Source organism: Ictalurus furcatus, chromosome 14, assembly GCF_023375685.1.
Source record: "Ictalurus furcatus strain D&B chromosome 14, Billie_1.0, whole genome shotgun sequence".
Classification (NCBI taxonomy): Eukaryota; Metazoa; Chordata; class Actinopteri; order Siluriformes; family Ictaluridae; genus Ictalurus; species Ictalurus furcatus.
The window spans coordinates 21,948,397-21,962,342 of record NC_071268.1 but is presented as its reverse complement, the minus strand read 5'-3'; the positions used below and the strand labels follow the sequence as shown (position 1 = coordinate 21,962,342).

Below are 13,946 nucleotides of genomic sequence, written 5' to 3'. Positions count from 1 at the left end.
TGTATCTGCATGATTGTTGATTAGATAACTGCATGAACATGCAGGTGCACCGGTGTTCCTAATAAAGTGGCTGGTGAGTGTCTATTTGAAAAACTGAACTAATGTGTATTATTTTCTGTTACCAATGTACTAATGTTGGTCTGATGATGCAGGCACATATTGGCTCATTTCTTTGTCTCATTCTTTATTAGATTATTAGAGTGAAGCAGGTGTCATTTAGAATTTCTGCTAGTCACATACATATTTGATTCATTTATTGAAGAAATTCAACAACTGCCTTTAGATTTTTATTATAAGAGAGTTGCAAGTTAGTAGGTTCTCGCATCTTTTCTTCTTGCAGGGAAACGTGCCTAAATTCACGTCCATGGTAATCGCACATACACTACAGACAAGTACAGATAAGTTGTATAGATATTAAGGTGAGAAATACAGAGTACTATCTGATTGTATTTCCTCTTATCAGTAAAGCTGCTGTCTGATTTGAGATCACATTACAGACGACGTGGATGCAGGTTGGAAGCTGCTTCACTGAAATACTTCTTGACCGATATGAGATAACACAAGATGAAAGACAGCGTGAGTGTAGAGGAGAACAGAAGGCAGTTCTCCAGAACATGGGAGATGTTCCCTTGGGCCAGAAGACCTAAGTTTCCACAAACAAGCTGGTCAGCTGTTTGTTTAGTAGAGAATGGAATGGGAATGGGAAATAAAAACCTAAAAAAAATAAAAAAATTAAAAAAAACTATGACAAAGTGGTAATGCCCCATCATGTTTTATTACTCTTATAAAACAGTCAATGATAAAAATCTTTTAATTCAAGAATGACACATCATACATTTTATCCATTTATAGTTGAATTTAATGTTGTAGACCAACTACAAAATAATTCCCGTTACAGAAGCTATAAACAGTCCTTCCCTCACCAGCCTCTCTTTTGTCTCTCTAAAAGTTAATGAGGCAATAAACATAGTTTGGTAGTTTCTTGAAACCATAAAAATTATATAAAAAGCAAAGTCCTCTGTCCTGAAGACTCTCCTGTGTCAGAAAAGTTACTGTTACGAACACTGACACTGGAGACTCCTTCCATAAACATTAACCCTTTCTAGCAATACACTAGCGTTCCTTTCCACCAGTGGAATCTAACTCGACTCATCATATATTTTTTAAACAGTATAAACAAATGAATTACTTTATCGCCACAAGTCTGTTTAGTCAAGATTAATCCGGACACTGTTGGGTTTCTGTATGTAGAGTATCATGACTCTGTGTTTAGCATTGAGAAGGGAAAGGGGAGGGGTGTGAGCCCGCTGCTGGGCAAATAATTCACACCTCTCCACAATAACACTGGTACAGAAATAAAACGGACAGCACAACTAAAGCTTTTTCGACATAAAACCACCATATATAACTGCCACAATAAAATGATAACATTTAAACTTACTAGGCTAGGTAGAAAAATATATACTTACCATTAACCACTATGGTAGAATGTGACATCACAAATAAATCAGTCAGTGCTGAACATGGGCACCCCAAAACAGGCGGAAATCACACACACGTTTCTGGGCTCTGTTAAGAAGAGTTTTAAATAAACTCTTTAAAATTTAAATAATGCAAATATAATAATAAAATAAGTACGTTAATATAAACCTGTTAATTGCCTGGCAGTCAGCACTACTGTCAGAGCCATGATGCTATAGACAGTTAATCAACACCTTCTGACTAATCAGAATCAAGAATTCACCAGCACTGTGGTATAAAGTCTACATGTCTTTGTAAAGTCACACGGTGCTTAGAATAACATTGATGTAATACACATGTCAGTGAGTAGTATGGGGCCAGCTAATAGCAGTGAATTATCAACTGACTCAAGACAAACAATAGCAGCCAGGTGGAGGATTTACAGTAGCCAACATGGTCTACAGGTGTGGGTGTACTATGTAAGGGAGTGTAATGCATTAACTTGCCTTAGATCAATGTATTATAGAGTTCAGCTGATGCTTTAGGGGTTTGCAGTCGGAGTACGCAAAAGGGCTGGAAATGGCAGACCATATGAAACACACATGCTCTACTTCAATCGACGCATCGAAGGGAAAATATTCCATATGTCTCTCTTAAGATTCCCTTTTGACTTGCGTGCGTCACAAAATACCACAGTGTGTTCCACTAACTGTTTGCTGTCTCGTGCTAGCGTTCATTAAATTCTGGCAGACTGTGTAAATTCCAGAGTGTTGGGTTTTGGTTTAATTGAATCTCGTTTTCTCAGCACACAGCTGTTTAAATAAAACACACAAAAAAACTTTCCTTTGAGCAAGGAAATGGTCACTGAACATTCACATAAATGGTAATATTCATAAACCATAATATAGAACCTGTTAAAAAAAAGCAATAGAAATAAACAATAGCTTTTTTTCAAGGTAAATGTAAAAGCTTACACTGATTTACAGGTTTGTAATGCAGCTGTTAATATCAGCCCAAAGCAGACAGCAGTTTTCTGTCTCTCCTTTTTTTTCTCCTTCGATACAGAGTCTATCCTCATGGTTTTTCCTCCTAGCTACAAAAAATCCAGCCAATCAGAGAAGGTAATCTCCTTTTCTTCTGCTTCTTAGCCTTTCCACACCACACCTCTCCCTCTCTCCCCCCCCCCCCCTCTCTCTCTCTCTCTCTCTCTCTCTCTCTCTCTCTCTCTCTCTCTCTCTCTCTCTCTCATAGACACAACTTCCTTCCCTGAATCTCTCCACTAGTCAGGACAGGTCTGTGGATGTTTAGACATCCCTTGGTTCCTGGTAATAACGTTGACTTTGGAGTTACTGAAGCAATGATGAAGGCTGTAACTAGAATCTTCTCTTTCTTCATCCTAATCCATATCGAGGCAGCAAAAGCAAAAGAAAATACTACAGGTATGTGAAAAATTTGCTTTCCTACACAGGCCAGTTATTATATAGCTGTATTATAGTGTAGGGATACGAGCAGATGTTCCTCACTACAGAAAGAAACCGAAAGGGCTAAATACAAGTACAAGGCCTTTTATGTCAAGACATGCTGACTGTTTGTCTTTAATTACACGTTACATACTATGGTTTTTGAACATGTACTGTTGGGGAAAAAAAATCAATATAGCACAGAGGGAAATTACATGTGGTAAAGAGACTGATTGAAGGTTCTGGAAATGTTCTATATGTTCTATATATATTTTTAGATCATGTTGGGGGACTTGAGCTGGAGAATGAAGTGAAGGTTCTACCGGTGGTGAAGTCGACTTTTCACATGCATATACACGGCAGTCTGTTTGAAGATACCTGTGCGATCAAACCATTTCAATCAGACACTCTCGACACATGCAACTACAACACAAGCAACCCACTGGTCATCATTATTCATGGGTGGACGGTGAGGACAAATTTGAACCTTTACTTCTGCTTGACCAACTAACACGTGATTGGCTTATGTCTTCAAGGGGAAAATGTTTACAGGTGGTTTTCCACATTCCTTATATGCTTAGATAAACTCAGCAAAAAACTAAACGTCCTCTCAGAGTCATCTGCTTTTATTTCCAGCAAATTGCGTAACGTGTAAATATTTGAATTAACATAAAAACAGTCAACAACTGAGTCATAAACTGAAGAAGTTTCCCAGACATTTGACGAAGAGAAATGGAATAATGAATCCCTGGGGGGGTGCAAAATATTAAAAGTAACAGTCAGTACGTGTTGTCCACCAGCTGCTTTAAGTACTACAGTACATCTCATCCTCATGGACTGCACCAGATTGGTCAGTTCTTGCTGTGAGATGTTACAACACTCTTCCACCAAGGCATTTGCAAGTTCGCGATCGCATCTGGGGGACACATGTTTACATGGAATTTTCCACTGCAAGGACAATCAACTGTCCTCCCTGTAGCACTGTCTCAGGCGTCTTACATTACAGACATTGCAGTTAATTGCTCTGGACACATCTGCAGTCCTCATGCCTCCCTGCAGCAGGTCTATGGCATGTTCACACAGGTGAGCAGGAACCCTAGACATCTTTCTTCTGGTGTTTTTCAGAGTCAGTAGACAGGTCTCTTTAGGGTCTCTAACTTATTGTAACTGTGACCTTAATTGCCTATCGCCTGTAAACTGTTTGTGTCTTAAGGACTGTTCCACAGGGGCATGTGCAATAATTGCTTATGGTTTAGTGAACAAGCATGAAAAACATTGTTTAAACCCTTTCCAATAAAGATCTGTAAAGCTTAATTGGATTTTACAAAATTATCTTTAAAATACAGTCTCCTGAATGTCTCCAGAGACGTTTCTTTTTTTGCTGAGTATATATCTGAGAGCAGTTTCTGCTTCTGGACAGCTGCCCGTTACAGAGACGCCATGAAAGTAATGGATTGCTACAGAAAGGTGTGCTGTAGGTAGAGAGGAGCTGGTATGTTTAACGCTTAGAAAGACAGACAAGTATGTGATATCTACACGGTCTCATTAATCACTGTATGTACTCCACTGACTTGTGGTGCCCTCCACTCCCCCTGTGTAGATGAATGGAAAAATGGAGGAATGGGTGCTCAAGCTTGCCTCAGCCCTCAAGACCAGGCTAGAGCATGTGAACGTGCTAATAAATGACTGGAGACCTCTGGCTTTGCAGCCATACCCAACTGCAACTAAGAATACCAGGCAGGTGGGCTTGGATGTCGCAAATCTCCTGACGTGGCTTGAGGTAAGAAACCCTGAAACACAAAGAGTCACAATGTCCATTTAAAGGATACCTTGACCATGAAACACCTTAAGTATGCTTATATTAAAATATTTGTGATCTGTTTAGTGTTTCAGGTGCTAACGTATTGGTTGATGCTGTATTTTGTTTATTCCTGTGAGGAAAAAAAAAGCAGTTGTGTGCCACACTGATTTCACAGGGGGACTTTTCTAGCACAGTTACAATGGTGTTTAATGGGAGAGAAAAAAAAATCAGCAATCTCAAAACATAGACTATATGGCCAACTATTGCCACAAAATTGGAAGCACACAATTTGCCTCCAATGGCACCAAGAGACCCATAACATGTTCACATTGGTTGGCAAGGTTGATATGGAATAACTCAAGTGTCCTAAACAAAGCCCTGTCCTCAACCCCACTGAACACCTTTGGGATGAACTGGAATGCCGACTGCACCCCAGACCTCCACATCAGTGACTGACCTCACACCTGCTCTTGTGGCAGAATGAGTACAAATCCCCACAGACATGCTCCGAGCTCCAAAATCTAGAGGAAAGCCTTCCCAGAAGAGTGGAAGTTATTATAACAGCAAAGGGGGATGAAATCTGGAATAGGATGTTCAAAAAGCACATATGGATGTGATGGTCAAGTGTCCACATACTTTTGGGTGTTTTAATTATCATTAAAATAACAATCCGCTTTCACAGTTAAAGTGAAAAAACAACTTTTTGTGTGGTTCAACATGCTGAGAAATCGAATGTAGAAGTAGAAAGGGAGACACCAGACATTGGACTCAAAGATCTAGCTCTATGACGTTTAGTAGTGCTGAATTCCAGAAGAGACTCGGCTTGGCTAATTAGCGATTGATTGATGACAAGTACGGTGGCTTTGATGGCAGTATCAGCATGAGAGTTGAAGCTTTGGAATCTGATGTGTTTGAGGCAGGAAGAGAAAGAGACTAAAGGACTAATGCGCTGCTGCATCACTTTCTTTCAAACTATTAAACAAAGTGACAGTAGACTAATGTCAGTGAAAGAAGTTTCAAATAAAAAAAAAGTCAAGAATTGATAGGTTGTGTGAAATATCAGTACCTCTTTGTCTAACAATTTGAAAACGCAGACTAACATTAATCAGGATTCAAATTTAATCAAGATACAAAGCATAAAAAGAACAAACATGATGTGATTTGGTGTTAAATATTCAGGGGCCTTAAAACCTTCAACTCAGTGATTATTCTGTAGCATTAATAAGCCTCCTGCTGCCCACACTGAAAAAAACATCACCGTATGGAACACAGACAGACAAACAGACACAACACAGACAGAACACAGACACACAGACAGACAGACACACACAGACAGGCACAGACACATACATACACAGACAGACACACAGACAAACACACACACACACACACATACATACATACATACACACACACACACACACACACACACACACTCTTTTGCAAAAGCTAATGCCTGCTCCATCGCTTTAATAAGTAAGACTACCCTTCTCTTCTCTTCTTTTCTCAACAGGAGACCACCCAGCTCTCTATGGATAAGGTGCACCTGATTGGTTACAGTTTAGGAGCACATGCAGCTGGATTTGCAGGAAGCCATTTTACAAACCGGAAAAAGCTGGGCCGTATAACAGGTACCCTTCTTTCTCCTTAAGGTAAATAGTTTTCAGATCAGAAAAGATCTAAAGACAAGGAATCTTCAGTTATTAAGACGCACTAAGCAGTGTGTGCTAATCACGGTTAGTGAGGTCTCACTGATGAACGATCATTTCCACATGGAAACTCTATCAACTCTGTGAACCACATGATGGTGTGCTGTGGACGAGAAGTAACATGCAAACATTTTTGGAGTATTCTATCACGGCCCTGATTGTACACAACTGCTTCACAAATGAAAGCTCCTGAACAATGGTCAAGCATTGCAACCTTTTCTTTCTTTTTTTTTTGCATAAAGTCGGTTTGACCTACTTAAATTGTCTTGAGGTTGAGAAGAAACTCTTCCAGTTCCAGATGTTACTCTTTAAACATTCTCCAACACTGTGGAGGACCACAATGGTCTTATTAAAATCGTTCTACCCCCCAATTCCCACACAGTTCTCATGTGAAGACACTGAATAAAGAACCCGAATAAAGACAGGAAATGAGCCAACTAAAAACACATTACCTTCAACTCACAAAGGAAACATCAGAATAGTCTCTTTGCGAACATACACGATGTGACATAAGCACACTTTCAAGCCAGAGGATGGAAACCGTAAATTACATTGGTCTTTTTGTTCTTTTTAAGGACAGCCTGAGGTGTATGAGCATGCTGACTAATTAAAGGTTTCACTTTCATTTGATCTAGGCAAGGCAAGGCAAGTTCATTTGTATAGCACATTTCAACAACAAGGCAATTCAAGGTGCTTCACATAAAACACAAAAACAACACGGAAACATAAAAAGACATTCAAATACAACAACAAAAAGTCCGATAGAAAATAAGATCTCTCTGCTACCTTTCTCTCCTCTCCCTCTCCTAATCTCTTCTCTCTTCACCCTACTCCCTCTCCTTTCTCTCATTTTCTTTCTGCTCTCTCTCATTTCTCCCTCTCTTTTCATCTCCCTCTCTTTCTCTTCTCTTTCTCCCATTCCACTCTCTCTCCTGTTCCCTCGTCTTTCAATCTCCCTCTCTTTCTCTTCTCTTTCTCCCATTCCACTCTCTCTCCTGTTCCCTCATCTTTCCATCTCCCTCTCTTTCTCTTCTCTTTCTCCCATTCCACTCTCTCTCCTGTTCTCTCCGCTCTCTGTCCTCTTTTTCCCTCTCTTTCAATCTCCCTCTCTTTCTCTTCTCTTTCTCCCATTCCACTCTCTCTCCTGTTCCCTCATCTTTCCATCTCCCTCTCTTTCTCTTCTCTTTCTCCCATTCCACTCTCTCTCCTGTTCTCTCCGCTCTCTGTCCTCTTTTTCCCGCTCTTTCAATCTCCCTCTCTTTCTTTTCTCTTTCCCCCATTCCACTCTCTCTCCTGTTCCCTCATCTTTCAATCTCCCTCTCTTTCTCTTCTCTTTCTCCCATTCCACTCTCTCTCCTGTTCCCTCGTCTTTCCATCTCCCTCTCTTTCTCTTCTCTTTCTCCCATTCCACTCTCTCTCCTGTTCTCTCCGCTCTCTGTCCTCTTTTTCCCGCTCTTTCAATCTCCCTCTCTTTCTCTTCTCTTTCTCCCATTCCACTCTCTCTCCTGTTCCCTCATCTTTCCATCTCCCTCTCTTTCTCTTCTCTTTCTCCCATTCCACTCTCTCTCCTGTTCTCTCCGCTCTCTGTCCTCTTTTTCCCGCTCTTTCAATCTCCCTCTCTTTCTCTTCTCTTTCTCCCATTCCACTCTCTCTCCTGTTCTCTCCGCTCTCTGTCCTCTTTTTCCCGCTCTTTCAATCTCCCTCTCTTTCTCTTCTTTCTCCCATTCCACTCTCTCTCCTGTTCTCTCCGCTCTCTGTCCTCTTTTTCCCGCTCTTTCAATCTCCCTCTCTTTCTTTTCTCTTTCCCCCATTCCACTCTCTCTCCTGTTCTCTCCGCTCTCTGTCCTCTTTTTCCCGCTCTTTCAATCTCCCTCTCTTTCTTTTCTCTTTCTCCCATTCCACTCTCTCTCCTGTTCCCTCATCTTTCAATCTCCCTCTCTTTCTCTTCTCTTTCTCCCATTCCACTCTCTCTCCTGTTCTCTCCGCTCTCTGTCCTCTTTTTCCCGCTCTTTCAATCTCCCTCTCTTTCTCTTCTCTTTCCCCCATTCCACTCTCTCTCCTGTTCTCTCCGCTCTCTGTCCTCTTTTTCCCGCTCTTTCAATCTCCCTCTCTTTCTTTTCTCTTTCTCCCATTCCACTCTCTCTCCTGTTCCCTCATCTTTCAATCTCCCTCTCTTTCTCTTCTCTTTCTCCCATTCCACTCTCTCTCCTGTTCCCTCGTCTTTCCATCTCCCTCTCTTTCTCTTCTCTTTCTCCCATTCCACTCTCTCTCCTGTTCTCTCCGCTCTCTGTCCTCTTTTTCCCTCTCTTTCTCCCATTCCACAAAAACCCCCAGTATAAAACAGTAAGAGATACAGTGCAGTGCAAGATATTATTTAATAAAAGCAAGTCTTGATTTAAAAGCACTGAGAGTCTCAGCAGACCTGCAGTTTTCTGGGAGTTTGTTCCAGATAAATGGTGTATAAAAACTGAAGGCTGCTTCTCCATGTTTGGTTTTGACTCTGGGGACAGAGAGCAGACCTGTCCCAGATGACCCGAGAGGTCTAGATGGTTCATAATGTAGAAATGTATTTTGGTCCTAAACCATTCAGTGCTTTATAAACCATCAAAAGTATTTTAAAATCAATTCTCTGACAGACAGGAAGCCAAAGACCTGTAAAGACCTCAGAACTGGAGTGATATGACCCATTTTTTGGTCTGAGTGAGGACTCGAGCAGCAGCGTTCAGAATCAGCTGCAGCTGTTTGATCGATTTTTTAGTAACACCTGTAAAGACACCATTACCATAGTCAGTCCGACTGAAGTATCTGCAGATCCTGCTGAGACATAAGTCCTTTAATCCTTTAATATTCTTCAGGTGGTAGCAGGCTGACTTTGTAATCGTCTTAATGTAAGAAAGAGAGAAGATACATTTTTTTTCCAATGATCGTGTAATGTCTTGTCCGCTCAGATAATGAAAGAAGATTCAATCAGGACTTCATGCTCTCTCCAGCTATTTATATCAAAAGAAAAGACTAGGGACGCTCCGATCGATCGGCCGCCAATCGGTATCCGCCGATAATCACATTCTATGACTCTAACTCTGTAATCTCTACATTTGGCCGATCTCACGAACCGATCGCAATTTGAGGACGTAAAACAAATGATGTCGTTAAACTTTAGTGCCGCAGTCATGTCCTCACCAGTGTGGAATTATTACGAGGTCTCAAGAAACAATGAAAAATTCACCATTTGCTGTGTATTTTTAAAGGCCTCTTAAAATGCTCATTGTAAAATGAATATTTGTTGTGCTTATTTATTTGATCCCCAATTAAAACTACAATCTACTATTATTGTAAATAATATAACCAAGGAAACATCTGTGGCATTACTTTATCTGATAAAAAAAAAAAAAAAGGTCAACAGTGACGGTCAAAAGAAAGCTTACATATCACTTATATAAACCTTGAATGATCGGGATTGGACGATCTTGCTGACAAGTAATCGGTAATCGAAAATGGCTGTGAAAATCCTGATGGGAGAATCCCTAGTCATGACTCACCTTTGCTGCAATATCACTCCCTACATGAGTTCAGAGGAAAAAAAATAAATAAATAAAAATACACCTGTAGTCTAAAATTAAATGCTATTTATAAAGGTAAGTTCAAATACTGAAACTGGTATAACTGTGACCTGATAAGAGAATATAATATATAACTGACTCCTCCTGGACAGGTCTGGATCCTGCAGGTCCCAATTTTGAGGGAGTTCCTGCTTTTGACAGGCTGTCTCCTGATGATGCCAAGTTTGTCGATGCCATCCACACCTTTTCAAAGTCCAGCATTGGGTTGGCGCTGGGAATCCGGCAGCCTGTCGGACACGCCGATTTCTACCCAAACGGAGGCTACTTCCAGCCCGGCTGTCACATGACAGACATATATTACAATGTTTACCAATACGGACTAGAAGGTATAGCAGATCACAGTGAAGTGTAACATACACACAGTTAAAATATAAACAGAGTATATATTTTAACTGTATTATCACCAATCAATAGGTGTACCAAAGACTATTAAATGTACTCACCAGCGAGCGATCCACCTCTTCACTGAATCCCTGTTGAACACAGACCAACAGATGACAGCTTACCGCTGTCGAGATTACCGTGCGTTTGACCAAGGCCTGTGTCTGGACTGCAAAAAGCATCGCTGTAATACACTGGGCTACGATGTAAGAAAGGTGTACACTGGAGGCATTAAAGGCCTCTATCTGAAGACTGGTCCTCAAACACCATATAAAGGTCAGTGTGTTAACTCACTATTATTTGTGCTCAAGATTTCTCTAAAGGGGGGCGCACGGTTAGCACGTTTGCCTCACACCTCCAGGGTTGGGGGTTCAATTCCCACTGGGGCCATGTGTGTGCGGAGTTTGCATGTTCTCCCTGTGTTGCGGCGGTTTCCTCCGGGTACTCCGGTTTCCTCCCCCAGTCCAAAGACTTGCACGGTAGGCTGATTGGCATGTCCAAAGTGTCCGTAGTGTATGAATGTGTATGTGATTGTGCCCTGCGATGGACTGGCACCCTGTCCAGGGTGTACCCTGCCTTGTGCCCCATGCTTCCTGGGATAGGCTCCAGGTTTTCCCGTGACCCTGAAAAGGATTAAGCGGTATAGAAGGTGGATGGATGGATGGATTTCTCTAAACGTTGTGATTTTCTGCTGTTAATGATTTCATCTTGGATAAGAATGTATTTGAATACTGGAAAAGAATGCAAACAAATACTCCAGAACTTTCAAGCTAAATACTTCAGTCTACGGCATTAGTCAATTCAAACGTATTCGTTTTAACCAGAATTGGTGGTGTTTTAATTGTCGTGTTTGAACATTGAATAAAACTGGTTCAAAACCATTCGAGTATTCCATTAATGTGGGTTGGTTGATGCTTTCTGTTTTTAATTCCCACACAGTCCATCACTACCAGATTAAGCTCCTGGTGATGAATCTGATCGAGCCGGTCAAAGCGTCTCTCTCCATTGCTCTTATTGGAAGTGAAGGAGAGAGCCAGTATATCCCTATTACTCTGTAAGTACATTTCAAGTTGCCCTCTAGAACACAATCAGTTAGAAATGTGATTTAGAAACTGTAATGTAACGTTAGTATTTGTTGATTCAATGACTCGTTTAAGGTCTTGTATGGTCATGTATGGTACGATCTTCCAGTCAGACCAACACCTACTATATTGCAGTATCTCACTGATTGCTACTCTTAGATGAGTCGATACTGGAGTGCTGCAGGCGGCCTGCATTCCTGACTCCAGCTCCACGACTTATTATATAACACAACACACATCAAACTCATCCACACTGACCAGAGCAGCGAGACTGGATGTTGGATCACAGCCAGTGATAAATACTGTGGCACGTGTCAGTCCTGGCTTGCACACGAAGCCGTGTCTGCACGTGTATGGGCATGCACATATGCTGTACAGAATTATTCGAGTCTTCACAAAGACATTGCATTTATTTTAGGTAGTGTATTCATTCAAAGCAGCAACGACTCAAGCTATGTACATAGAACTGCATCTGTATTCACGATACTGTAAGTATGATAAACTATATACCCTCACTGGCCACTTTATTATGAATAGTTGTAGTCTAGCCCATTCATTTTTCCAGTCAGCCAATCACGTGGCAGCAGCAGAATGCATAAAATCTTCCAGCTACAGGTTAAGAGCTTCAGTTAATGATCACATCAAACATCAGAATGGGGAAAACATGTGATCTCGGTGACTTTGACGTTGATGACGGGCTGGTTTGAGTATTTCAGAGTATTTGAAAACATCCAGTGAGCGGCAGTTCTGCAGGAAGAAACAGCTTGCTGATGAGAGAGAGGTCAGAAGAGAATGGCCAGACTGGTTCAATCTGACAGGAAGGCTACAGTAACTCAAATAACAACTTTTTCAAATCATGGTGAGGAGAAAAGTATCTCAGAATGCATAATACACCAAACCCTGAGGCAGACGAGATACTACAGCGGAAGATCACATCAGGATCTACTCCTGTCGGCCAAGAACAGGAATCAGAGGCTACAGGCTCACCACTAACTGATGCCTGATCAATCTCAATTTCTGCTGCAACATGCAGATGTTAGGGTGATAACTTGACATGAACAGCATAAATCCATGCAAAGCTGCTTTGTGTCTACAGTTCAGGATGGTGGTGGTGGTGGTGTAACGGTCTGGGGAATGTTTTCTGACACACATTGGGCTTCTTAATACCAATTGAGCATCATTTGAATGCCACACCTATCCGAGTATTGCTGTTGCCCACGATTTACGCATCTTATGAGTACTTTCCAACTCATGATTCAACTTACACTGAATTTGAGTCACCACATCTGTATCCAACAGAACACCTTTAGTAGGTGTTTGAAATGTTGAATCTCTAACAATTATGTGATGCAATCATGTCAACATGGACCAGAATTCCAACACCAAGAATTGAGGCTGTTCTAAGAGCAAAAATCAGTGTAAAGGGGGGTGGGGGTCATACCCAATATAGGTGTGGTGTTCCTAATAATGTGGCTGGTGCGTGTACACTGTATATATACACACACACACACACACACACTGTACAGCATATTGAACTTTGACACTTTTACCCAGGTCCCTGGAACATCCTGAGAACAAGACGTACTCATGTCTGGTTGCGGTAGGCTCGTCGCTGGGGGAGCTGCGAGCAGTGCGTCTGCGCCTGGCAGGAGAGGAGACCTGGAGCAGCTGGTGGAGACGAGTCACAACCATCATGAGCCACAGCGGAGAATCGAACAAGACAGAACTCGGTGTGGCCAAAATACGACTCAAATCCGGCGAGAGGCAAGAGAAGTGAGTGAAAGGTGGCTGGTGTGTGAAAAAAAACAAAAACAATGAATCAGAAGTTGCACCGTTCTGTCTGCCATGAAAAAAAAAAGAAATACTGTATTTTATGACTAATACGCCATCTAGTGGTACGTTGTGCTCACTGCAACGTTACATCTGTCGATTTTTAAAGATTCTAAGCACTGACTTGGAAAGCAAAATATTAATACTTGATTGCACGTATTGTTACTAACTATAGATTCCATACTACACTTTTATTCTCCTTTCAGGACATGGTTCTGTGGACAAACAGCGGCCGTCACACACCTCAAACCCTCACAAGAACACGAGTTTGTTCGTTGTCAATATGCTACCAAAAAGAAGAAGAGCAGCAGGAATCTTCAAGAGACCAAACATGGACAGCAACTTACCAAGCCTTCACATCAAATTAAAAGCCAGAAATTTGAAACAGATTCATAAAAAAAGTGCAAATGGCTAAAACGTCTGGTTTAAAAGAAATGCTTGGATGTTAGTGATCATTTCGATTGACCATTTTTATTAATGCATTTCAAGTACTCAAAATTACATCTCTTTGCACAATACGTTTTGAAATGTTAAGTAAAAATGTTCAAAGTGAACAAAAATTTAGGTACTGTATAAAACACAGTTAACATTAACAGACAGTA

At 41.2% G+C, this 13,946-nt stretch overlaps 1 protein-coding gene across 1 annotated transcript; it reads left to right on the top strand.

Annotated features, from left to right (window-relative positions):
- Positions 1-2,733: 2,733 nt before the first annotated feature.
- Positions 2,734-13,183, top strand: LOC128617729 (hepatic triacylglycerol lipase; the record flags this gene model as incomplete). The annotated part of the gene is made up of 8 exons (XM_053640908.1): positions 2,734-2,900; positions 3,200-3,390; positions 4,522-4,701; positions 6,236-6,353; positions 10,144-10,377; positions 10,538-10,708; positions 11,372-11,486; positions 13,069-13,183. Coding segments are annotated over exons 1-8 (1,263 nt in total), but the record flags the coding sequence as incomplete, so codon positions are not given.
- Positions 13,184-13,946: the final 763 nt, after the last annotated feature.